This window comes from Amblyomma mixtum, chromosome 3, assembly GCF_055824585.1.
Source record: "Amblyomma mixtum isolate Tamu chromosome 3, ASM5582458v1, whole genome shotgun sequence".
NCBI classification, from domain to species: Eukaryota; Metazoa; Arthropoda; class Arachnida; order Ixodida; family Ixodidae; genus Amblyomma; species Amblyomma mixtum.
The window spans coordinates 114971173-114995710 of NC_143014.1; the positions used below are offsets into that span (position 1 = coordinate 114971173).

Here is a 24538-nt window from a genome sequence, read left to right on the forward strand (position 1 = left end):
TCACAGCACTGGAGTCAGTTACTTGATCAGTGCATAGTTAAATGTGAAATGAGAAAGTGAGGGTCGTGGCCTGATGTGTGAAGATGGTAGTGATCAGAGAAAGTAAACAGTGGAGCGATGGTGTTTTTGGACTCTGAGTTATGTGTCTGACTTTTCCAGAATTTTTGCAGGAAAGTCTTTGCAAAACATCCTGGTAGGCATTTTGAGCCTCTGAGGTCTGTGGGGATGTGCTCAGTGATTATTTCTGAACTCTTGTAGGCTCTATAATAATGTCAACTTGTTATTTTTGTTGCTCAGTCCGAGTGACGTGTTTTTGAGGAAATAACATTACACATTTTTCGAATCCAAATTTTATAAAAGGGCAGGGTAAGAAAAAAATAAAAAATATCGAGTCTCACTTTTGTTTAATTTCAGATAGAATATTCTTTTCCGCATCTTTTCCAGTATCGTTCTTCTTCATGTGTTGTACAATTTCCCTTTAAATAATAGCTTTGAAGGAGGATGCGAATGGCCAGGCCACCTTTCTTGTAGAGGCAGTGTCTTGCCAACCATTTGAAATACAATTCCATGAGCGGAACTGAGTATTTTTCAGTTCATTTGGAGTAAAAAGATAATTAGGAACAGTCTTGGAGCTCTTAGGCTCCCTGATAGCATTTTAATGTCTTGTTCACATCATGTGGGAGCAAAATCCAAAAAATGCCTCTCTAGTACCAGAGGCAGTAAGGATGTCAACAGCAGGATGTCAACAGACAAATTTCCTGTGTTGGCCCAGCAGCACAGCAAGTAACCAGGAAACTAAACGATTGGTAAAAAACACAAAGATGAATGGGATAATGGCTATGGAGGTCGTACCTATGGAATAATTTGCTCAGGTAATGTTGGCATAGCCAAAAACTTCCTATTGGAAGTTTTTTTTACTTTAAACTCATTATCTCAATACATGATTTTTTGTTACAACGGTACGGTACCATTATCTTCAATACAATACAAGGCGGAAGGCCAAATGTTTGCATGTACTTTATGTGAGCATGTGGGAACATACTGAACCAAAATTACGCATGTGCATTTATATGTTTCTTATTTTATAGACAGAAAGAACGCCAAAAGTGGCCTTAAAGGTGCACCAAAGAGGAATTTGAAGTTGTCTTTTTACCGCGGGAACTCGATCTACACTCCCTGAGCATTCTTAGAAACTTCAAATTATGTTCCTGTGCGACCAATTTCCCTATTAAATGGAACGAAACATCCCGGCTCCCGCCTTTTTTTTTTTTTTTTCCACTCACCTCCGAAAAGAGTAGGAGTCAGCCAACACATGGAGTTCCTTTCAGCCAGTCGCGTGGCGGCTTCGCTTTTAACTTTATTTTGTTTTTTTAGTTTTTCGTGAATAAATAGTTTCAGTTGCAGACTACATAGCCACAAGTTAGGTCCACGGAAATAAAAATACCCATTAACTCTTTACTTTCACTGATCGCTTCATATCACTCCGCCAATGGCAGAACGGCAAGTCGCCACGCGGCTGGCTGAAAGGCACTCCACGTGTTGGCTGACTCCTCCTCTTTTTGGAGGTGAGTTAAAAAAAAAAAGAAAGATGGGAGCCGGGGTGTTTAATTCAATGTATTAGGGAAATAGGCCACACAGGACAATAATTTGAAGTTCTTAAGAATGCTCGGAGCACGCAGATCAAGTTCTTGCGGTAAAAAGATGAGCTCAGAATCCTCTTTAGTGCACCTTTAAATCTAGTGCTGGAGAGAAAAAATACATAAAGAATTTTTGTTTTGCTTTATAACTGCTTAAGATGTTAGTATTGCCTGTGTGAAACCTACTGTGAGTCTTTGCACACACAGGGCTGTGACATCTGTAGTGTAATCTATTGCTGATATTTGCCTGCCCAGTGCCTCCTGTCTGCACAAATCTTCTTGGTTTTAAAAGCTAAAAATTGTTGCTCTTCATTACACCTAGGGTTGCAGCAATGGGCTTCACTGGATGGAAGAGAAGCAGCTGAAAAAGGCACTGTATGCTTCACTCAACGAAACCAAGAAAGCTCGGTTGCTGGATGAGAATGCCTCAGAAGATGGTCGGGAGCAGACACCCAAAACAACCACAAGTACTGTTGTGGCAAAGAAAGCAGCAGACACCGACTCCAAGAGGTTGTTGCATTTCTAAGTTGTATTTTTGTGATAGTTCTTCTGTAATGGCTCTACTGATTTTTGTACAGGACAGTTGCAAGTGTCACACATGCAGTTCCTTTTTTCAGTCTGTTGTTCCTGCTTTTTAGCAGAGTTCAGAAGTACCTAGGTATTCACAAGGATATTATAGTGTGAAACGAGGAAAAAATGACACGGACAACCCAGGGCGCTAACATGGAACTGAATTTAAATGACAGCATGGAGGCATGTAATAAAGCATGCATGTCTGAATGCCACCCAGGAATGCTGTTTCTTTAATAAAGAAACCTCAAATTATGCAATTGTTTAGGAGGTAGTTTTATGATGAACATTTCTTCTTGCCATGAAACAAGCACATGAAATCTTAGATGAGCAGTTGCAGGTACTCACGTGCACTGATATTAACCATGGCTTGACCAATGGGTTTTGCCTGTCCTCCCCTGTGGATAAAATGTGCAAATTTTCAGATTTATTGCTAGTATATTAAGGCATCTACTACAGACATGCAGCTCTAGCATTAGAGCACTCCAACTCTTTGTCACGCCTTCTACCATCCAGACATACAGACAATGTTCTCAGTTTGATGGCGTGTTTTAGCACCATGCATATACCGGGCAATTTATTTTCCGTTTACAGGTTTTTTATTTTAAAAACAATGATACGTATGACTGTGCGGTTGGTTGTACAGCAAGGTAAACATTATGTATGGGATAGAGCTGAACTAAAAGGTGATTAATTAAAATTAACTGATCAACTTTTTAATTTTCTTTTTTATGCTGCGAGATTATACCAGAGTCCTTCGATACTTTTAATGGTCATCAAAAGCTCCTACTGAAGCTTGGTTTGGGGACAAAAGCGACCACTAGGGGCGCCACTGCTGATCGGGGAGCAGCAAGCGGTACACTGCGCCAGCAGCGTATAGTATGGTTGCTGTAGAAAAACTTGCTTCTACGTCAGTGCTGTTACTTTTGGGTTTTTAATATTTTATGCGAAATTGAAGCACAAGTCCTGTATCCACTTTGGTTCCTTAATTCTAGTCTGCTTGACGCTTAGGTGCTGCTGGCTGTGCCACAGCTGGCGCTGTACCTGCGGTCGTCTGGCTACTGCATGGTTATTTTTCATGCTTAATGGGACATTGAAACATTCCTTAAATGTGCGGTCTGCTCATTAACCTGCACTATATATGTGACCTCAACTCAGTGTGTGATAACACAAAGGCCACGTTAGCAGGCGGAACTCATTGGATTTGTGGTGCGCTTTTGTTGCTTGCGTGGCTTCAGTAGACACAACTTTAGGTTTAACAGTACGTTGGTTTATGTTGCAGTGCGTTGAGCGCGAGCCAGCGTGGGGTGTTAATGGACGGTTTAATGTATGGCTAAGTGTCTACGACTGTAGCCACTGAACATATCAAAACATTGCGCTGACCGCTGGTATGCACGGCACCATGGCGTTCACCTTTCGGAAGTACAGTGCACTGAAGTTCGCTCGCGATACTTTCGCAGGAGAGGGTACTTTCATTTGTGCATCTTTTGAGCTTTGTTGTTCTCATCCACACTGAAATTCATTTTAGCAAGCAGAAAAATGCAGTATAATCTGAGCTGTTGAAAATCTGAATTCGCAATTGCATTAAACCATTTTAAAGTTTGTTGAACAACCCTGAAGAGTTGGACCCAGAAATGTAGGGTTAGGCATGCCCATTCGTTGTCTCTTTATCTCGTTTTAAGGCACAGATACTAGAAGGATAGGACTAGAAGGAAAGGACTTGTTTGAGACTGTATGTCCAAACATCTTTCAGGTAACGAAGAAAGGCACATGCTCAAATCGAAGAGTGAGGGGTCTTGGGGGAGTGGGCTTGTATTGGGCACTGAGTGTCCAAATGATTCTCAGGAAATAAAGGGTGGGGAGACTTGTCTCAGTTGCATTGTTTGCTTAGAACTGTTGGCCTTTAATATTTTGCACTGTTGATAGTTGGCACATCACAAAATTCTCCCAAAATTGGCTAAGGACTTGTTTGAATAGCTGATGCATCTATTGCTTTTCTGGTCTGATTACTGCTCAGAAGATTAACTGCTTGCTTTTACTGAGTCTATGGTTTATCCTTACGCAGCAGAGGCATAGAATTGTTAGTGATGACTTTTTTTTCTTAGTTTCATTCCCTTGTTTTTAAAAAAAGAACTCCACCCTGCGTCTCATTACCAATTTTACCATAGTACACGTAGCTTTTCTTAGACTTTGTAACTTGATATGCGCAGGATAAAGGTGCATGCTCAGCGCAAATTTGCTCAAGGCTCCAACCCTAGCAGTCCCATGCCAACGCCAGTCAAACTTCTGCCACCATGCCGTGAATCGAGAGACGCAGTAAGCCAGCCTTCGACTCTGCTACCTTGCAAGCGGAGGCCAAAGACAGAAGACTTCCTGACGTTCCTTTGCCTGAGAGGTCAGAGGCATGCATGTCTTTTTAATGTTGTGCATCACAGTTGTATCTGATATTGCTTGCTATTGTGTGGCTAATGCTTCTGGTGCATCCATAATGTATATGTCAGTGCAGAAAATTTTCTTACTTTTCACAGGCCTTTTTTTGCACACAGGTTTTAAATATTGTGGCACTTGTAGGTGTGGCACCTTCACTGCAAAATGTGTGTAACCATAGGCTGCTCAGTAAACCTGAAGAATAATGAGAAGAGTAGAAAGACTCATTCATGCAAGCACCAGCACTCACACAATGCTTCATTAATGTAAGCGTCTCTTTGTAGATTTTTTGTGTAGCCAGCAGTGAGAAAATTTAATTAGTGCTAATTGGCTGATAGCACTTTTTTGTCTTAGCACAGTGATTCTCGGCTATGAAAGTGTTTGGAATTGCTTGAGTACCGTTGAAGATGTCTTTCAGGGGAGTGGCATATCAGCAGAGCTCAGCGTTTCTGCCTGAAGTTAGAAGTGCTGTAAAATATGCGCTGGGTTTATTTTAGCTGGTTCTATTTTGAACATGAAATTTACTAGGCAAAGTATAGCAAAACTAAAGAACATGCCTCTGTTCAGTTTGTCGAGTTTTTATTGCCTTTGTGTGTATTTGGGGCATATGGGAAGGGGCAAAATTGCAGAAAGTTAGGTTAGAGCAGGCGATAGGTAGGTTCAACTCCCGCTGCCAACCGGGTACCCACCGGTTTTCTCAAATGGCCACAAGCCATGACCCAGCATGGTCCTCAGCGTTCTTGGGTGCATGACTTGGGAAAGGAGCCAGCTCCTTCAAATCCCATTGCTGTGAGCTTGAACAGGCACTTTTGAGAAAAAGGCTTTACCACATTTGGTGGATTTATAGCTTCAATGCAGCAGTGCCTCATCGAAGAGGGGGTGGGCCAAAGACCCTTTTCTCAAGCATTTCATCCCACAGAAGCCAAGCACCAGGCTGGGAGAGAGCTTGTACCCATTGGAAACCGATGGGCACCCGGTAGTAGTGGGAATTACCCACAATTTATTTTCAATTCCTGTAATAGTCCAAACGCAGTTTTTGTCTTTGTGTACTGGCAGTCTGGTGGCTGCTTTGCAATGGGGCCTTGTGAATGCAAAAAGATGCAACCACCTTTCAACAGAGCTAATTTTACTGTGACATGCATGCTTGGTGAAAGGGAAAAAAAAAATTTGGAGAGGTATGGCTGCAGTCTCTTGGCTGATGGCTTTGCCTAACTGCATAGGTTGTCTATTTAATGAGCCCTATCTGATCATGGCAGTCAGCTGTTTAAGTACTTCATCAATCATTTGGCAAAATTCCTTGGACCTGGAGATGATGCAAGGCACTTTTACAGATAATACCAAAAGAAAGGGGCAAACTAGGTTCCCACTGAAAAAAAAAAAGCAGCCTTCATTTATAGATTGACTGAAAAGGATACTAATTTTGTTTGTAGATAAAAACCCCAAAACATATGCTGAATCATAAGAAACAGCTGCAGACACTCAACCGTATGTATGAGGTTTTTCTTAAATAACCATATGCATGAGGTTTTTATGTTAAATGAGAAGGTTAACAATATCTTATCGTCATTTCTACGTATTGAAAATGTGCTTGTCTCTTCAATACATTCCACATTCAGGCTCGCAGACCAGTGCAGTCTTGTTTTTGTCCTGTTTCTAAGCAAAAGACCAACCAGTTTCTGTTAACTGTTTCAATGTGTCTGGCCTTAACCTAGTGAATGCGGTTGGTATTCAAGTGTACTGGTGTGTTTTTCAACCAAAAACTGCTGCAAAGACAGTGCTGTATGAAATGCCGTGTCAGCGCATGAAGTTGGGCTAGTGGCTTTTCATGGCTACAAAATTAGCTCCAAAAAACGGCCGCTAATTTTTTTTGGCACTAATTTTGTAGCCATCAAGTGCCTCTGCTTAGTTTGTAATAGAACTTGTATTTTTCAACATTTGTGGCACATTTTTCTTTTCTTATCCCTCCTACATTTGTTAAACATTTTCTGTATATATGCTGGCACATTCTTCAAAAATTGTGTCAGCAATATATATAAGAAAAGAAAACACTTGCCTTGATATTTTTCTTTTATTGCAGGGTATTATCATGTATTCCAGTTCAATAATTGTCAGTTCGTCCATAAGTTAACTGGAAATTTGGGCTTTCAGATCAGATGGCAATATTTTGAAAAAGGTCTGGGTGTGCCCCTTGCTGCAGCATAATACCACTGCGACGTTCCATGCTACACTATTTTTGCTTTGTTGTGAAAACCTTTGTCACCAGCTTGGCACATAATTTTAGCATGTTGAAGTCCTCATGCAAAATCAGTACCGTTGTCAGTTTCCACAGCTTCAACTAGCACTTGGACCCTGAACCAGTGGCCTTTTTGAAGAACCTGGCTAATGTTTTCCACATTTTCTTTGATTCTTTAAGTTTTAAGTTTTGAGCACTGCACATTTAAACAGTTGGTACTAAAATACACAAGTTGCTGCATTGGCACAATTTAATTCATATACTGACTTGTGCCACATATCTGAGGCCATTCTGAGGCAACTAATACTTGATTTCTGAATTTTCTGATTAGCTAAATATTTTCTTGTGATGAAAAAGTGATGTTGGTACATCACTGATTACTTTTTCCTGATGTAGTGTGCACCCACTACTTACCGTAAATAGTTCTTTATGCTTCAACTTCTCTGGCATGAAGCTGTACATGTCTGTGCACTTTTCAGGAACTACTGCGCTTCCTCCTGCTCTTGACTTTATGAGTGGGACAGCATTTCCTGGTTCGTCTTCCTCTTCAGACCGAAGTAGCAGTCCTGAAATTGATGCTGCTCTACCATCGACTAATGCTGAGTACAGAGACAGAGGAGCCAGTACAGGTGCACACTGGGGCTCTGCTCCTGCTGATATGCGTACTACAGCTCAGCGTGCTGCTACACGCGTGCCAAAGCAGGACCGGCGGCCTTTCAGGTCTGAGTCTGGGGAAGAAAAGCAAGTGACTGAGCAAAGGTCAAGCCGGTCTGCCACTGCCAAGGTGATTATACAACTTGATGCATTTTTGCTGCTAGAGTGCAGATCAGCCATACAAAAAGGGGCCGCCGCAGTGGCTCAGGGGTTATGGCGCTCGGCTGCTGGCCCGTAAGATGCGGGCGGTAGCATTTCGATGGAGGTGAAATTCCAGAGGCCCGTGTACTGTGCGATGTCAGTGCACGTTACCAAGGGGTTCGAAATTTCTGGAGCCCTTCACTATGGCGTCCCTCATAGCCTGAGTCGCTTTGTGACGTTAAGCCCCCATAAGCAGAAAGCAGCCATACAAGAAGGAACTTTGTGTGAGGTGTACAAATGATTTGTGCACCCACTCAATTTGCTGGTTGCCTGGTTGTACAAAGTTACAAAGTTCAATTTTCATGGTGTAAAGTTGAACCCTGCTGCAATGAAATTCACAGAACCTGAAAAAAAATTTTCTGTATCTCTGTCAGTTTAAATCATAGCATCTTTTACTGGCAGTGATGGAAATCAGAAGCTTGGTTTACCAGTTTGTGATGATTGTTCAAGCTGAGATGGTGGCGATTTTGACCTTAATGATAGCACTGACTTCTTGTCCATAGATATTGACAATTTCAGTTAGCCAGAACAGAGGATAATGAAGGGGAATTAACTCTGCTGGTTAGTGGACCGCGCTAAATGCGAAAAGCCCTCTACCGGCACTTCTTTGCTTCCCTTTTGCTTTTGAAGTTCACTTCTGCTTAGCAAAAATTTTGCTGAAGCAGACCCCCACTCTGGAAAAAGCTTGTTATTGGGGGAAATTAATTGCATTACCTCATATGGTTTTCTGACAGTGAATCTGAAATATTTCCGTTATAGTGACGTTCTTCGTAGGGGGGTTTGACTATACTTTATGTAAACTCAACATACTTTATGCCTTGGTGCCATAAAGCTCAGATAATTCTTTCACCTTACATATTTTAAGGTAGGAGGAACTGCTGTCTATATAGTTAAAAAAACACAAAACAGTGCAGCATCTTTTTAAGTGATGCATGGTAGGTAGGTTGCGTGAATTATGGAATTTGATAAGCCAAAACACTTGAGGTAAGTTTTTCTTCTAGATGGCGAGGTTTCATTGGTAATAAATTTTTTTGATGGCAGGTTTTCTTGTATAAAGGTGTTACAGGCAAAGCAGAAGTCTTTCGGGCTACTTGGCTTTAACTATTTAATTGCTGCCAATACTTTTAATAATTTTTTTTCTTGTTTTTAGTCAGTGCTGACTGACTTGTAGGTTGGTTTTGAGAAAATATAGATGTCTGCAATATTTTTCTCTGCACCTTTTTTCAGAAAATGGAGAAGCGGAAGATTGTACCTGAAAAGTCATTTAAGCCAGGCAGCATTTCAAGGTATCATAGCGAGACGAACGCAAACTTGACAGCACTACAAGAAAAGTACAAGCAGCGGTGGATTGCACAACAGTCCGGGCCATCCAGAAAGCAATCATCTTTAGGTCATGGCGGAGGACATGCTCTTAGGTCACGAGCTGCACGTGGAGCTGTTCACTCAGGTTCAAAACGAGCAGTAAAAGCTTCATGTGTGAAATCCAGGGAACAGGTAGGCAGTGCACTGCCTAACCGCCACCCTGTTCCTGGTAGAGATGAAGAAATGGCTGCAAAGAACCGATTGGTGCTAAAAAGACAGCTGAGTGTCCAGCTGACACGCCTTCATCCACGTATAGCGGCTGGCCTACGATTGCCCGTCATGGCAAGTTCAGGAACAGGCGTTGTAACACGGAGGCGCTCTGTAGGGATCACACCACATTTACGCAAAGCTAAAATGGTTCCACCAATTGTAGACTATGAGTCCGAGAGTGAAAAAGACCTATCCCCGTTGTCTCCTCCGAGATCACCTCTTATCGCCGTTCAGCCAAGGTCTCGAGCCACAGGAAGTAAGACTCATAATACATCACAAAAACCAAAAAGTAAGGTTACTGTTTCAACAACTACAAAGAAAAAGCCAACATCAGTTATTGCTCGCAAGCTACTCAATCGTGCCACAACAAGGATGAGGCCTACATCAGCTGTTCGTAAACACACTAGATGTACAATGTTTAGGCGTAAGACACGAAGTCTTGGCCCTGTCAAGGAATATCCTTTGGTCCTAGCTCTACCAACGAAACGTGGGGCAGGGCGCTTTGGTGGCACAGTTGCAAAAAAGAGAGCCGAGGGGCTTGCAGCCAAGTCTGCTAAATCAAAGGCACCTTTGACAAGAAGCAGTGAGCTGCCACAAGTTTCTTCCAAAGCAAGCTCAGGAGCAGCACAGCAAAAGGTTAAGAAGGCCGCAGTATTCAGTCAGAATGATGGCACATTAAAACGATCTACTCGTAGGGTTTCATCTGAAGGTACAGGTGATTTGCGGAGCTTAAGACAAAGGAGTGACATTACTGCGGCAAAGTGCAAGCGTGAAACTCGCAAAGCCATCAGTGAAGCTTCCGAAAAAACACAAAAAGCTATTATTACAAAAAGGCGCAAAGTAGAAGTTAGTGCCAGCAATGCATTGAGTCATTTGTTTTCAGACAGTGATGATGAACCTCTTATCATAGTGGCAGGGCGTCTGTCTGAAAAAAAGGTTCCCTTGACAACAGAAAAAGACTGTCGTTCAAAACAGCTTAAGTCGGGGTCTGCTAAAAAATCTGGGGTTTTGACCTCGCCAGTGACTGGCGTGCTTTCTCGCAAAAAAACAGCATCAGCCAAGGACAAAAATAAGCTTCCTGAAATTGATAAGTCAGGGTTTTTTAAAAGCAGCCTCGTTTCTGAGCGTTTTTCGGAACCATCTCCGTCATCACTCTCTGAAACGATTGCTGATGCTGCCGGAGACCCTCTTGATACTCGAGCAGATTTCGATGATCTAGAATCCATGTCTGGGGGTGTGGAGGCCTTAGATGCTCTTGCAGGTGAAATCTCGCAGGTTATGTCATGTCGGTTGAGTTTTGGTAGCGCACAGGAAATCCAAAGTTTGATGACAAGTGAGTTCTCTGGTGCTTTTGATGAAAATGTGACTGGTGCAATGCTTCTTGGCACTCGGGATGGCCGGTCAACATCTTTTGAAGGGGGCCTAAATCTTCTTAAGCGGGATGATACACCATCTAAAATAGATGCTTCAACAAACACAAGTGATGAAGGCATGGCTTTGCTTGCAACCTCGACACCTGAGGAGCTTGTTGCCTCACCAGAAGAGGTGTCTGTTGGGACACAGACAGCTGTCTGTGATGCAGATGCCCCAAGCAGTATTGCTGGTCTTGAGGCCATGTCAAGAACTGCCAGGAGGCTGTCATTTACTGGCTCAGAAACAAGCGCTGTAGAAGCACAACTTAGCCTCGAAACCCAGAAGTCATTGCCCGCATCGCCAAAATCAAGATCTTCAGCATTGCCGGTACAAAAGTCTGCAAGTCTCTCAAATTCCACTACAAAGCCAGACACAAGGGCAGGAAGCGCAGGCCTGGGCTCGTCTTCCGAGAGTACTGTGAGGCTTAGCTCTAAACAGGCTCAAAGTTCCACATCTGCGCATGGTGCAAGGTTCGCAGCAGGAAAAGGAGCGCCAGAAGCCAAGGTGCCTCCTTCTTCTGTGTTTACTGCTGCCAAGAGGAGCAGTGCACTAGACAAAGGAAGGATATTGCAACGGCATGGCTCACTCAATCCCACTCTTGGATCTAGGGCAAGTGTTGCAAGGGTTCCCAAATCTTCTCCTGCCAGAGTGGCTCCTTTACCTAAGCCTGGGCCATCCAAAAGGAGCAAAACAGCATCAGATGAGCCCAGGAGGGCGAAGTTGACTCCTTTAGACAGCAAGAAGTTTCCAAGCGAGAACGACCCTGCATGCCTGGTGGCTGCTCCTACCTACAGGCCTACAGCTGATGAAATGCGGGATCCTATTAGCTACATCTCCAAAATACGACCAGAGGCAGAGAAGTTTGGCATCTGCAGAATCATATTGCCTCCTTCGTTCCAGGTATTTATTCTTGTGGTTTCAAAACTTGTTCTGCCACTTTACCTCAGTATTGCTAATGACTAGAGCATAGAACATGCTTTATCAGCTTATATCGCATCTACACTACTTTCACATGTGGAACTACTTTACTTGCATTGTGAAGAAGTAAAAAAAAAATTCTAGTTCAGGAATGAACTGGTCTCAGTTACTGCATGCAGCACATGTATGGGTTATAAAAAAATAAGTTGTGCTAGCAGCAACTAATCTGTCACAAGCAAAGCTCCATTTCACTTGTGGGAGGGTGGTCGTGTGGAATTAGTGTAAAGTATGGCTCGTTAATGGGCACTTGTTTGTGCTTGTGTGTTTTTCTCATGTTGAATTTTTGTGTTGCAGCCACAAAACCGTGGTGACTGCCCTAGCTCCAGGCGCCAGTCGTTTTTTAGCGTAGATCAGTTAGTTGACCCGTTGCTACATTGCGTGTGTTATCGAAATTCATGGTGGTCAGGTTTGCAGAATTTCAGATGCGATGCCAAAAAGGTTTTTTTATTTGGACTTGTAGACATTGATTTAGGCTCAACTTTTCTTACCCTTCTTGTTTAAGAATAGGTGACTGCAGTTTTCCATTGTTTGCCTGAAATCGATACATAAGTATCTGGACACAATACAGGCAGCCCTGTGTTGTTACAACACTTGTTTTGCTATTTCCCTGTAGGGTTTGCTACAGCATTGTCTTTCTTTTTTTTTTCAGCCTGAGTGCAAGGTGTTCGATGACATGCGATTCACAGCATATAATCAGTACATCCACAAAATGCTATCAAGGTAACTTTTTTACTTGTTTGACGTAATGGATAGTAAAACACTTAAATGCGAAAACTACCACAGCAGTGACAGACAATGAATACATGTGGCTGTGTGTGTGTTTGTGTATGTGTTCCAGAATTTTATTTATCAATGAAGCTGATAAATCCATGTATTTATTCGTACTGGGATTTCGCATGATGTACAGTGCTGAAGGTGTGACTTGCTTTGCATCAGTTTCAGCAGTTAAGCAGCTAATAAATTTCAGCAGCTTCTCTTTTACTTTTTATTTTTTTTGCTGTTGAATTAATGCTGTACTCTTTAGCAGCCACTGTTACCTTGAGACCAAAATGAATATTTTTTAGGGGTGTGTAAATATTTGAAATTACTAATTGAATATGTTCCTTACCCGGTTCATATTTGATTCGAGAAATTGATATTCCAGATTTTTCGAATTATTCGGCAGCAGTCGAATACCATGCAGACTTATAGATCTGACCGTGGCCAAACCACAATATCTGGGCAAATTATCCAAACATTGAGTTCAAAGTGCCAGGGAAATAGTGCAAAGGCGTTCTCTCTTTGTTTTCTTCTCTGTCGTTTATCGCGTGGACCGATCACATCAGGATGCTGCTAGGCTTGGACCTCATGCAAATTTCTTTAAGTGGGCTTTCCCACATATATCACAAGTGATGAGAACAATATAGCCGACTGTCCGCTTCGAACAGTCGCAATGGGGAAATGTGCGGTTTTTTTGTTTGATCCTTTCATAATGCATTACATACTTAAAGCCTACACCTATGGCACTTGTCCTGATCCCGGCCGCGGCAGTCGAATTTCAATGGAGGCAAAATTCTAGAAGCCCGTGTACTGTGCGACATCAGTGCAAGTTAAAGAACCCCAGGTGGTTGAAATTTCCGAAGTCCTTCACTATGGCGTCTCCATAGCCTTAGTCGCTTTGGGGCATCACCAACAGGGCAAGCAATCATGCCAAAATCCTGCCTATTGTATGGCACATTGAACCCGCTCACGAGGCTTTGCCATGTTTTGGCATGTTTGGCAGTTTCTTTCTGGGGAGATTTTTATAACTAGGAGTTGGATTTTTCGGTTTTTATTACTTTTTTTAATTTGGCAGACACTTCTGGTGTTTATTTTAGAACATAAGATGCGTTTTTTTTTTGTGCTGAATATTATTTTTCATGAATGAATTGACTTTTTTTTGATGATCTGATGTGGCAATTCTGTGCTGTCAAAAGTCACTTAGAGTCTGTCTCGGCGTTTTTGTCGGCATGAATAGGTTATTTACTAGTAATTAACCTGCACATGGTAGTAGTAGGAGCTGTGCTTGTAGAAGGAATTATCGCCAATAGAAAAGTAATGCATGGTAAATGATATAGCCGGCAGACAAAGATGCAAGTGGGACTAGGTTGATATGTTATCATTGGGTTGTCGCGCCAGGTTGTGGGAGAGGGTGGGACATCATGTGGTGTGTGTGTTGATAGCAGCGATGGAACTGCTGCTCAATCATCGCTGTTGCCAGAGCATGATGCTTTTTTTGTGGCACTCGTGCATGGTTTCATGTCAGTGTCCTACATGTATTTGACAAACCTATGTAACCAATTAACTACTCTAAGCGGATGACGATAGTGGACAAGCAGTGCTTAGCCAGCAAATGGCGAGGAGGGGATGCTTCCTGGTTTGCAGAGGCATGTCAGCTAGCTGAGCAGTACCTCAAATCTCACAAGTGCGCTGCTTATTCAATAATACCACCATCGCCTCGTGTCCCTTGCTTCCCTACTTAGTTCATTTTCTGTCGCCATAGTGGCTCGGTGGTTACGGCGCTCGGCTGCTGACCTGAAAGACGCGAGTTCGATCCCGGCCGCCGCGGTCCAATTTCGATGGAGGCAGAATGTTAGTGGCCCGTGTACTGTGCAATGACAGTGCGCGTTAAAGAACCCCAGGTGGTCGAAATTCCCGGAGCCATTCACTACGGCATCCCTCATAGCCTGAGTCGCTTTGGGACGTTAAACCCCAATAAACCAAACTAATTAGTTCATTTTCATCTTTGACAGAGTGTAACTCGTACTCAGCAGCCAGCTAATTTTCTCTTGCATGGCAAGAATACTGACTTGTTTCGGTTAAAATTGAATTTCGATGACTGAAATGGGTGCCTTATTGTTTCTTTTTAAACCGAAAAGTCAAACATCTATTTATAACTCGACCTGTGAGTAATTCCAGCATCTCTTCGGGTCCCTTGAAGTCCAGATTGATGAGTATTAATGAGGTTTTACTACCCGTCAGGTTATTTTTAGTTGCCAGTCATGTGAAAATCAAGGACTTCATTTTGTTTACTCATTTTGCATGGCCACATTACAGGTTGCATGCTGTTGGGCTGTTTAACCAAGCAGTATGCATCTCTGTGCGTGCCATGGTGCTTGTCATGGGGCTACTTGTCGTGGTGGTTTTTTTGCAGGGTGCTGAGTCAGTCTAGTTTTTATTTCAGTTGCAAAGACCATACACTATTTCGAAAAAAGTACGGACAACAGCATTTGCCTAGTTAACTTTTTCTTAATTTTTTTTCCATACTGAACATGTATTTGATATTCGAAGGCATTTTTTTCTTCGTGTTCATATTCGATTAATGTTTTAAATTTTCAATATTCACACACCCCTAATAATTTGGTATGGTGGTGTCTGTGAAGTGTTGTATGCATTTCACGATGTAGCTAATGATGTCGCAATAGGGTATTACATATGTTAATGGTAGACCCAGAAGTGCCATGGAAAGCTTGGTCATTGATTTCAATGTTGCCGGCATAGGTTTAGGTCGTCAAGTAGTGCCAGTGATTTGCAGCATCATTTTCAGTGGCCAAGACCTTGTACTTGATTACGTCTCGATTTTAGCACAATGGTGGACAGTGATCTCTTATTAGCCAAGCCCTCTGCCAGCTGTGGTCACCCTGATATCAGCCAGCCCATTATAATGGTTCAAATGTGTGGTACAGGCTTCATAACGGAATTGAAATTGGGGGATTGAAAAGCCAATGATGGCAAAAGTGTCACTTTGTGCGTATTTAAAATTTTTTTATGTGTAGTTAATACACTATTTTAGGTGCTCTCATCTTGCACAAGGCAGGCTTATGTTAACTGTGAGTTTATAATTGCTGACTCACATTTTCACCTTGGTAGCCATAACATGGCTGTTTTAACTGCCCAAAAAGATTTCTTTATAGCTGAAAATGTTTACGGTGTCTGTTCATTTTTGCACTGCCTTTGCCAGATGGGGCCCAAATGTGCAGCACACAGCGTGCATTAAACGCTGCTTCACTAAACAAGGCATCACTGATGACCAGCCACCCCTGGTAATCCTTCCTTCCTTTTTCCCCCATTTCAGGACACTCTGAATATGTATCGATCTCGCAATATTTTAAGCTTTAGCTACAGAAACCGTTCGTCATGCAAACTCTCTGTCATGATTTTTCAGATTGGTGGCATAGAGCTGGACCTGTCTTACCTTTATCACACTGTACAGAACTTTGGTGGCATTCAGCAAGTGATGGAAAAGAAGAAATGGCACAGAGTAGCTGATGCCATGCACATTCCCAAAGCTGTGAGTCTCTGCTGGCAGGTGGCACATTCTCTGACCTATATTGTAGATGCATTGTTGGACATTTATATGTAACCATGTATTGCATGTGACTGAGCATAGTGTAGCTTTTTCTGGTAGCTAGTCTGCTTTGCATGGAACTTCATGTAATGGGCTACCTTGTAAATGCAACTGCACAAAATATAAGAGACTTTGTCACTAACTGATGCTGGAGGTGTGCCATTCCAGCGGCCAGTTTGTCTTTTGGTTATGTGATAAAGCAGTGTCCGTTGCCTCTTCCACTTGCTGTCTAAGCTGTGTTCGTTTTTTCCTTTCTTGTTACTGAGACATGAAGCATTAAGGCTTTTTTTATTGTGGGGGGGGCATGGGCAGGCGCAAGACAGAGTGTCAAAAGTGGATGATGCCTACTGCAAGTTTGTCCTGCCCTATGACCTTTTGTCAGCTGATGAAAAGAAAGCCATAGAACTTGAAGTGCTTGCAGACAGGGAACATCAAATGGCTGCTGAAAGTGAACCGTCATCTACATCAGCAGATGAAGATGAGGAGGAGGAGTTCAGTAATGAATGTGTTGCAAAGGTAGGTATCCAAAGTACGCACTGATAATTTAACCTCGTTCCAATTTTTGCTGGTTACTTTCGCACTTCCTTTACACTTAGTAGCTCTCACCTTTGAATTTCTGGGCAGCAATATCTTGATTTTTGTAACTTTCACTGGAGGGGAGCCATTTAGAACTGAAAAGTTTGTTGTGTGTGTGTTTTCAGCTTGAAGTGAGCTTCTTGATTAGAGCTCGTAGAAAACAGTAAGAATGTATTAAGAGCTTATTGGAAAGCAGGGGTAAAAGAAGCTTATGAAAAAAAAAATGTGTTGGTGACAGATTGGCCACTTTCTGGCATATCAGGTCATGCACAAAACTTTGTCAGCATGTTGTGCTTCTGAAGCGCTGCAAAAGTACACTTGTTTGCCCTTCGTTCATTCCTGGTATGCGTGCGATTAAAATGGTAAGGGTTGCTTGATTTGTTTTTGTGTCCTACCTACACTTCACAGCGCTGCTTATATCAGTGCTAAGTCTATCATATTGTGCTTCATCTTGACTTGGCACAGGCCATTTTTTTTTTTGGCATCTATTGAATGTGGACTAATTCTGTGAAGAATATAGAAAAGTAACTGTTTATTGTATGCTGTTATGCAGGAAGCATACAATGTCTGTCCATAACGTATCTGATCAGATTTCATAGTATGTCCAACACCTCTGCTTGACTTGCACATCAATTTTCTGTTTTCTGCAGGGAATATTACTGCATTTGCATCAGTAATCACTCCTTTTTTTCTACTCGATCAGCCATTGGGTTAGGTGCCGTTGGAATTAGGGGGTGTGCAGAGACAACATTTCATTCAGATAGCTTAGTAGTTCGTTCAGTGGATTTCAGATTTCTTAAATTCTAGTTTGGATGTTCAGAAACTGTTCAAATAATTCTCAAAGCTTTTTGGGACAATTCCTAGAGTGAACTGCAGATAAAATTCTGATGCCACTGATTCAGGGATTGCCGTAGCGATATTGATTTAGATGCATTGATCAAGTTGCCCCACCCTTCTGAGTGCAACACAAACACTGCACATTGTCTTGTTTGGTGTTTGGTTTTTCACTATTCATTGAACAAGCCTAAACAAGAGTAAGACTCATGTGCACATTGGGGTCTTCCCTAGCCGGTGGTTATACGAGGAGCCAGCTTGAGCCTCAGGTTTTGGAGGTGGAAATCTGGATGGATGCTCTCTGAACAGACTTTGTTGCACTAAGTATATTCTAAACAAGGCTCCAACTGTGCTGCAGTTTTGTCAAGCCACCACTCATGGTGCACACTACAAATGAGCAGCCATGTTCTTTTGAGGACTTTTCTGTCAGCAAGTTGACTTGATTTTGTTTGAAAGGTCCACATATAATCATATTGTGCATGCTTCTGGGGTCATCTGGGAATAGTTTTGTAAAGTTTGCAACTTAAATCACATGCTCAAATTGGGGTGCACACATGTAAGCTGCCTGCTGAGCTGTCTTGGTATTGTTAATAGCAGAAACATCATACAGGCAGGCTGCAAACTTACTGTGGTGTTTGTGCGAGAGTGACAGTATACTTAGTAGTACTTGCTGTACTGACTGCATCCTTATTTATGCTTTCTGCATGATGACAGCTCTTTGATGCAATGTGCAGTGATGCCATTGGCTTGCATATAATAGAGCTCTTATCAAGAACAAAGAAATTATTTGTTTGCACAAGGGTTTTTTTTTTTAACTTAAAGGGTTAAACTGTGCCTAACACCAACATATAAAGGTACCTCATGATGAACTGTACTAGAGTTGTACTTCACTCTGATAAGTGCTGTAATGACTGCGGACATGAGTTCATTAGATGCGTCAGCATTTGATAGCATCACACACTATGCACATCTAAGTGGATGTTTCACATGTTGCATAATCTATGCTGGCTGGCCTAGGGGTCAGTCTTGCTTCAGTGTGTGTAATTGAAAGAAAAAAAGAAATTTTCGTGTGTTTGTACAAATATGAACTGTTAACTTTTTTTCATTCTCAGAAATGTTCATAATGCATCATCTGTAGAAACTGCTGAGAATGCATCTAAACTGAAGCACATTTCCATTTGAGGCCCAGGCGCAAAGGCATTTCAGCAAAGGCACACATTTAAGAGAGAGTTGTTGCCAACGGTGGCAGTGTATTGACTTGCCACTAGAGCTTTTTAAGTGGTATAAGCAAGTGAGGCACCCTTTGGCTCCTTAGCAGGCTGGATTGTACAGAGATAGTTTATGTGACGTCAATTACACAACACGCCTATGCAGGCAACATGGCTGTGGAACAGCATGGTGGTCAAACATGCTGTCGATCAGTCCAGTTATCTTTAAGGGACTGGTTAGTTAATAGGTGCAGTGCCCTGGTGGTGACGAGCAGTTCACAGTGTAACTTAGTGAAAGCAAGTGAAAGCAGAATACTTGCTTCTGCTCGAGCACCTCCCTTCAGAGCTTTTAGTTTCGACCCTCCCAATAACATGGCACCTGCCGAGATGCAGTGTTCCCGTGCTGAAGTTTCCTACCACCCGCCAAATCTGAAAGTGAATAGTCTGTTTATGTGTTTTATTTTGATTGTTTCATCAAGTATTGCTGAGCTGTGTGTCATAACTAAGCTGTCTTGATTTATTTACTTAGCTTCTGTGCATGTGCATCTCATGTATTTTGGAAACCGTGCTGTTAGTGATTCGTCACAGGATGCTTTTGCATGGGTTGTTTGCCTGCATTGTAACCTTTTCTAACTGATGCCCACTTGCTTTGGCATGCATCAAGAACATTTTTTTTTGTTTTGTTAGTAACTGGCAGCTTTGGAGTGTGAATGGGAGTGATGTTCGTGATAGTCGCCTGGCATATGCTTCTGTAATATGCCTTTTTTTAAAAAGAAAGGGCAGTTATAGCCTATTACTATATATATCAGCATTTTTTTGGTGTTCTTTAGAATTCCATGAGTAAGTTCCTGTTTGGGGTATTTCTTTAGTTCATGTTTTTAATGTCAGTGCATAGGCATTAATGAAAATACTGTTTTTCCAGATATGGCAACTTGTTTTTGGAGTTTGCTAAAGAATGTAGTATGTAATGAGGCTTCACTTTGCTGTACAGATCTTTAGCTTGCTGTTTGCTTCAGAGTTGAGTTGCACATGATAATGCACTTAATTTTTGTTCCATATAGGCTACAGACATCAGGCTTGATTACAGTTATTGCAGCATTATGTGACTTTGGTTACTTATTAAACCTAAAATAAGTGCCTTGAGTTTGGAAAAATGAATATAAGAAAAGAATAATCATCTGAGTTGCAATTTTTGAAATGAAATAGGGCATGGTTTTTCAAAGATATGCAGTCTGCAATTTTTCACCACAACCGCTCAGCATTTTAACTCTTTGAGCGACATGCTGCTGTGGAAACTGCATAATTAGGAATTAGGCTGTGCCAGGAGGGCTGTTGATGCATGCATAAAGCTGTGCAAACCAGTTCTGAAAGTGCATTGCATGTCATTGATGTATGGCTGAAATGCACTCACTTGCGAGCCAGATGGGCAAGGCAAAATGCCCCATGGTACAGGTGACTGCAAAGGTTTTGAAAATGGGTTGCAGGTGGTGGTATATGGGGTTTAATGTCCCAGAGCTGCATATGAGCTATGAGAGGCACCATAGTGGAGGGTCCTGGATTATTTTCAACCACCTGGGCCTCTTAAACAAGTGCTGACACTGCACAGCATCTGGGCTTGTTTGCATTTTGCCTCCACCAAAATGTGGCCACTTAGGCGGGATAGGATCCCCCTATCTTGGGCTGGCCAGCAGAACACCATGGTCACTGTGTCACCGAAGCAGGTACCACATTGACATGGTGACATTAATGTGACATTAATGTGCAGCTTTACAGGTATGGTACCTGCACGGCCAACCCATGCATTCAAAACATACAAGGTGGAGTCTGCACTTGTGCACGGAACTGCTGTGGCACACTGTGCAATTCCAGGCTGTGCACATGTAGTACTGGAAGGTCTAACGTTTTCATGGCACCCATATTTTTCAACCTTTGCAGCTGCCTGTGCGTGCACAGCCTGTTAGCATGCAGGTTTGTGCCTGGAGTAGTACGTGTCACATGCTGATGCCTGTGGTGGCTTGTTTGTATGAAGTATATTTTACTATTGCAAAAAGCATATGCTATTGACTGTGGTACCATCTCATTTAAGACCGTTGGATTTCTTTTAAGTGGGGTTGATGGTTGCATTTTTTCTTGGTGTCTTGCCTGATTAAAGCACCAAAGAAAGAAGGCATTTCATGTTTTGCAGAAAAGAATTTTTTGCTTTTACTAGCTTTATGACACCAAAGCAGCCTTTTTTTTTTTTCCTGAAATGCTGCATGCAAAGCATGACACACTCTTGGACTGTTTTCTTAATTGTGTTAAAATTAACTCTCTTATTTTTTTTATGTTTACTCTTGCTTTGTGAAGGTGTCAAGGCACTTTGCCAGTCTTGGCTCGCATGGACGCATGAAGCAACCGCCAGCATGGACGGACCAAAGCAACACACGCAAGGCACCAACTTCTCTCACACACTCTCTACATTGCTTGCACTTTGTAGTTCTTGAGTTTGTAATGTGTAATGCTTGTGAATATTGTTAGATGTATAAGGTGCTATTGGAAGGGGCTGTGGGACCTCGAGCTGCTTTTTTAACACGTTCACTGTGTCGTGGGTCACCAGTTGGTCACATTATTTATTCATGCTGTGCAGCTGGGCCACATGATGAAGCCTTGTGTCAGGTTTTATTGTGAGGTCTGAGAAGGAGGACCTCACAATAAAATATGTCTCATGGCTTTGTGTGATCCGGTATCTGTAGCCATGAATGAATAACATGACCTACAGGTGATCCACGATGCAGTGAATGTGTGAAAGCCCAGTGTACACATCACTAGAAAGTCCCTTCTTGGGTCGTCACATTTTTGGGGCTTTTTTCTTTTCTTTCAGGGTCGCTCCATGTCGTTGAGTGTGTTCTCCAGGGTGGCTCGTAACACCATGTCAATGTGGTACAAGCATGAGCCTTCAACAGAGGAAGTGGAGGTACGAAAAAGAAACACTTTGTCGTGTAGTAAACATCCTTTTATACGCTATGTTAGGTGTAGATCATTTCCTAAGAAGTCCGGTTGCTATTTGATATGTCGATAATTTGATATATAAAAATTGGCAATAGATAAGCATATCTGTAACCTAGAAGCAGGAATACTTTGCATCCAAGCTAGTGACACACTCTTGCAACGACATGCCACCTGCCAGTGTGCTGGCAGCACATCGCTCGCTAGGCGTAGCTAGACCTGACCGGCTTCGCATTGAAGCGGCAGCGGATGCTTGCACTTTGGAACTAGCCACTGCCTATCATAAGAGGAGTAATTCTTTTACCATTACACTATAATTGAATAATTGCTGAATAAAATTAAGGTACAGTTGGTTTCTGTAGCGTCTTCAGCAGTGAAGCGAGTGAAGCATACTAAGCAAGGGCCATCTGTACGCTTCAGCAGTCAGGTTGGCTACACTGCATGACATTAGTGTCACATGGAAAATGAGTATGCGAGACCAAAGGCTACCTTCAAGCCCACGTTCACACCGTCACACGGTTTTAGAGCGCTAGCGCTGACAGCAGGTGCCGTAAGCCGTGCAGCCGACCCGTGCATATGTGAAAAGTGATCGTGGGAGCGCCGTTAGGAGAAGCACCACTTGCTGGGGCATGATGCGCCTTTCGATATATCGAATGCTTCGGTAAACGGGAGTTCGATGAATGAGAATTGTGGTGTATCTTTGTGCGGGATTTTCAAGGGGATGTTCTGACTATATGATATAAACAATAATTCGATATATTCGAGATTGACTGTATTGTGTGCCAACATTGTTTGTATTTGTATGGCTTTGTGCTTCTTTTCACTGTTTGAAGATGTTTGTTTAATTGATAATAAAGTCAAACCTCGGTAATTTGATATCACTTAATTCAAAGCCTCAGATAATTTGTAGAATTTCTGTAGTCTCATAATTTGTAATGTAAATTTTGCCGGATAATTCGAACTACCAGCTTGTACCAGCATAGTTAATTCAATGCTGCATGGGAATTTCCAAGTTCCTCATTAACTTACAAAGATCGAAGTTCAACTGGTTGCGCATTGTCTCGCCGCTTGCACGTACACAAGCCCACATTAAGTAGCACGGCACTTAGTTGCACTTTTCAGTCCTTCACGTGCCATTGGACAAACAGTGGAGGCACTCCGACATAGCGTGTGGCATGGTGACATCACGTCAGTCAAAGTGCCTCTTTGTAGTTCATCGGAGCCTGACGGCCATTTGCCGGTGTTAGGCACACTTAGACCTTGCTGACACCGACATAGGCATACAGTCGAGCCCACTTTTAATGGCCCCGCTTATAACGAACACTTGCTTAGTACGAACAAAGACCTTCACAATGTACATTAGGGCTGTGGCGCTGAATCTCAGGTAGAATGAATATCTGGGCACAAAATTCGGTTACAGCAAACATGTAGGCATTAGGAACTCATTGCGGTCCTACATGAGCGTTAATATCATTTTCGCTTCCCGTGCGAAGACTGTGAAAAAGGACGTGCATTATGCGGAAAAATGGCAAAGAAAGGGAGTCCGCTGCTGGTGCATCGCTGATGTCAGCACTCCTTTAAGTGAAGCTTTAAAGGCCAACTCTGGGGGTTTTTTGGACATTTTGAGTTGATAATCACATCACATTCCTTAGAGTCCCCACGCTCCGGTACAGAAAACTGTTATTCAGAATACCAAGTAGAGCTGTTTAATAAGAGCAAAAACCAGGAAACCGAAACCAAAACTGGGTTTCAACGAAACGGTGACATCAGGACAGACCATCCTATGACAACATGGATACTGTCATAATACCTATTGTGTGCGTGTTGATCAGCCAAGCTCGCTACAGCAAATGAGAGCTTGGGTCGCTATTTGTGTGAAATGGCCAAAAAGCCAGCTTGAAATTTTCTCCTTCGGCATGCAGAGTGAATATTGATGCTGTGCATTCAGTGACGTCACGCATGCAAGGTTGCCTGTTGAAGTCTCCTCGATTGAAGCCACGAAATTGGAAATTTTAAAATTCATTTGCGCAGCAACAAAACATCGCCCCGCTCAAGGGACCAGAAAACTGCAGAGAACGTACCATGAAAGTTCCAATAAAATGAGACATGATAGAATAAACGCCAGAGTTGCCCTTAAATACTGCTTGAAGGAGTATAGACACCAAACCTTTACTTGCATGTTTTTTCTTTCAAATGATGTGTTATACATTAGAATACATGGATCACTGAGTGGTATTTGGCTACGACCGCTAAATAATTTATAATTGAGTTTCTTCTTGATGCTGTTTCGGTTTTCAGTTGCATCAACTAAACAATGGCTGTGACGTGTGAGAAATGTTTAGGTGACGCGAGGCATGAAAAAAAAACAAAAAAACTGCAGTATAGCTGCTGATATGTCGTGTGTTGTCATGCCAGCTCTTGAAGCAGGCTGACTTAAGCATTGTAAATAATTAAATCTACGTATCAGCAATAATGTCACAGTTTTTTTCATGTCTCACGTAATCTAAGCACTTCTTACTCGTCACAGCCATCATTCGATTGATGAAACGGAAACTGTAACAGCATCAAAAAGAAATTCAATCATAAATTATTTAGCGGTCATGAGCTAGTACCTTGAGGTGATCCTTGTTTTTCAATGTCTAATGCATCATTGGATAGAAGATGGAGACAATGGAAAATGGAAACTTCTAGTAACATCACCCTATTGTTCACTTGATGGATCGGCTTCAGGAGGGATGAAACATCCTCTTTGGCTTAGCTGTGGCTGCTGTTGTTTCAGTGCTTCACTTTTGAGCACTAGTTAAAAGCAACAAGTGAGGGAAATGTTGCATGGGCATTCGGCAGTCGCATAGTGCTACCCTTTGTCTCTGCAGCAGTGAAATAT

At 42.3% G+C, this 24538-nt stretch overlaps 1 protein-coding gene across 5 annotated transcripts in view; it reads left to right on the forward strand.

Annotated features, from left to right (window-relative positions):
* The window catches only part of Jarid2 (Jumonji, AT rich interactive domain 2), a 65572-nt gene that overhangs the window by 5424 nt on the left and 35610 nt on the right, over positions 1-24538 (forward strand). For 4 of the 5 annotated variants that reach the window (XR_016290594.1, XM_089580767.1, XM_089580768.1 and 1 more), the window contains exons 2-11: positions 1960-2147; positions 4418-4602; positions 7347-7651; positions 8950-11607; positions 12335-12405; positions 15665-15746; positions 15869-15994; positions 16364-16567; positions 21016-21099; positions 21530-21622. Coding sequence is in view for 4 of the 5 variants with exons in the window: in XM_089580767.1 (XP_089436893.1) it covers positions 1960-2147; positions 4418-4602; positions 7347-7651; positions 8950-11607; positions 12335-12405; positions 15665-15746; positions 15869-15994; positions 16364-16567; positions 21016-21099; positions 21530-21622 (3996 nt within the window). In the remaining variant the exon portion in view is untranslated. The remainder of the gene's footprint in view (positions 1-1959; positions 2148-4417; positions 4603-7346; positions 7652-8949; positions 11608-12334; positions 12406-15664; positions 15747-15868; positions 15995-16363; positions 16568-21015; positions 21100-21529; positions 21623-24538) is intronic. The other variant, XM_089580769.1, reaches the window with a different exon arrangement.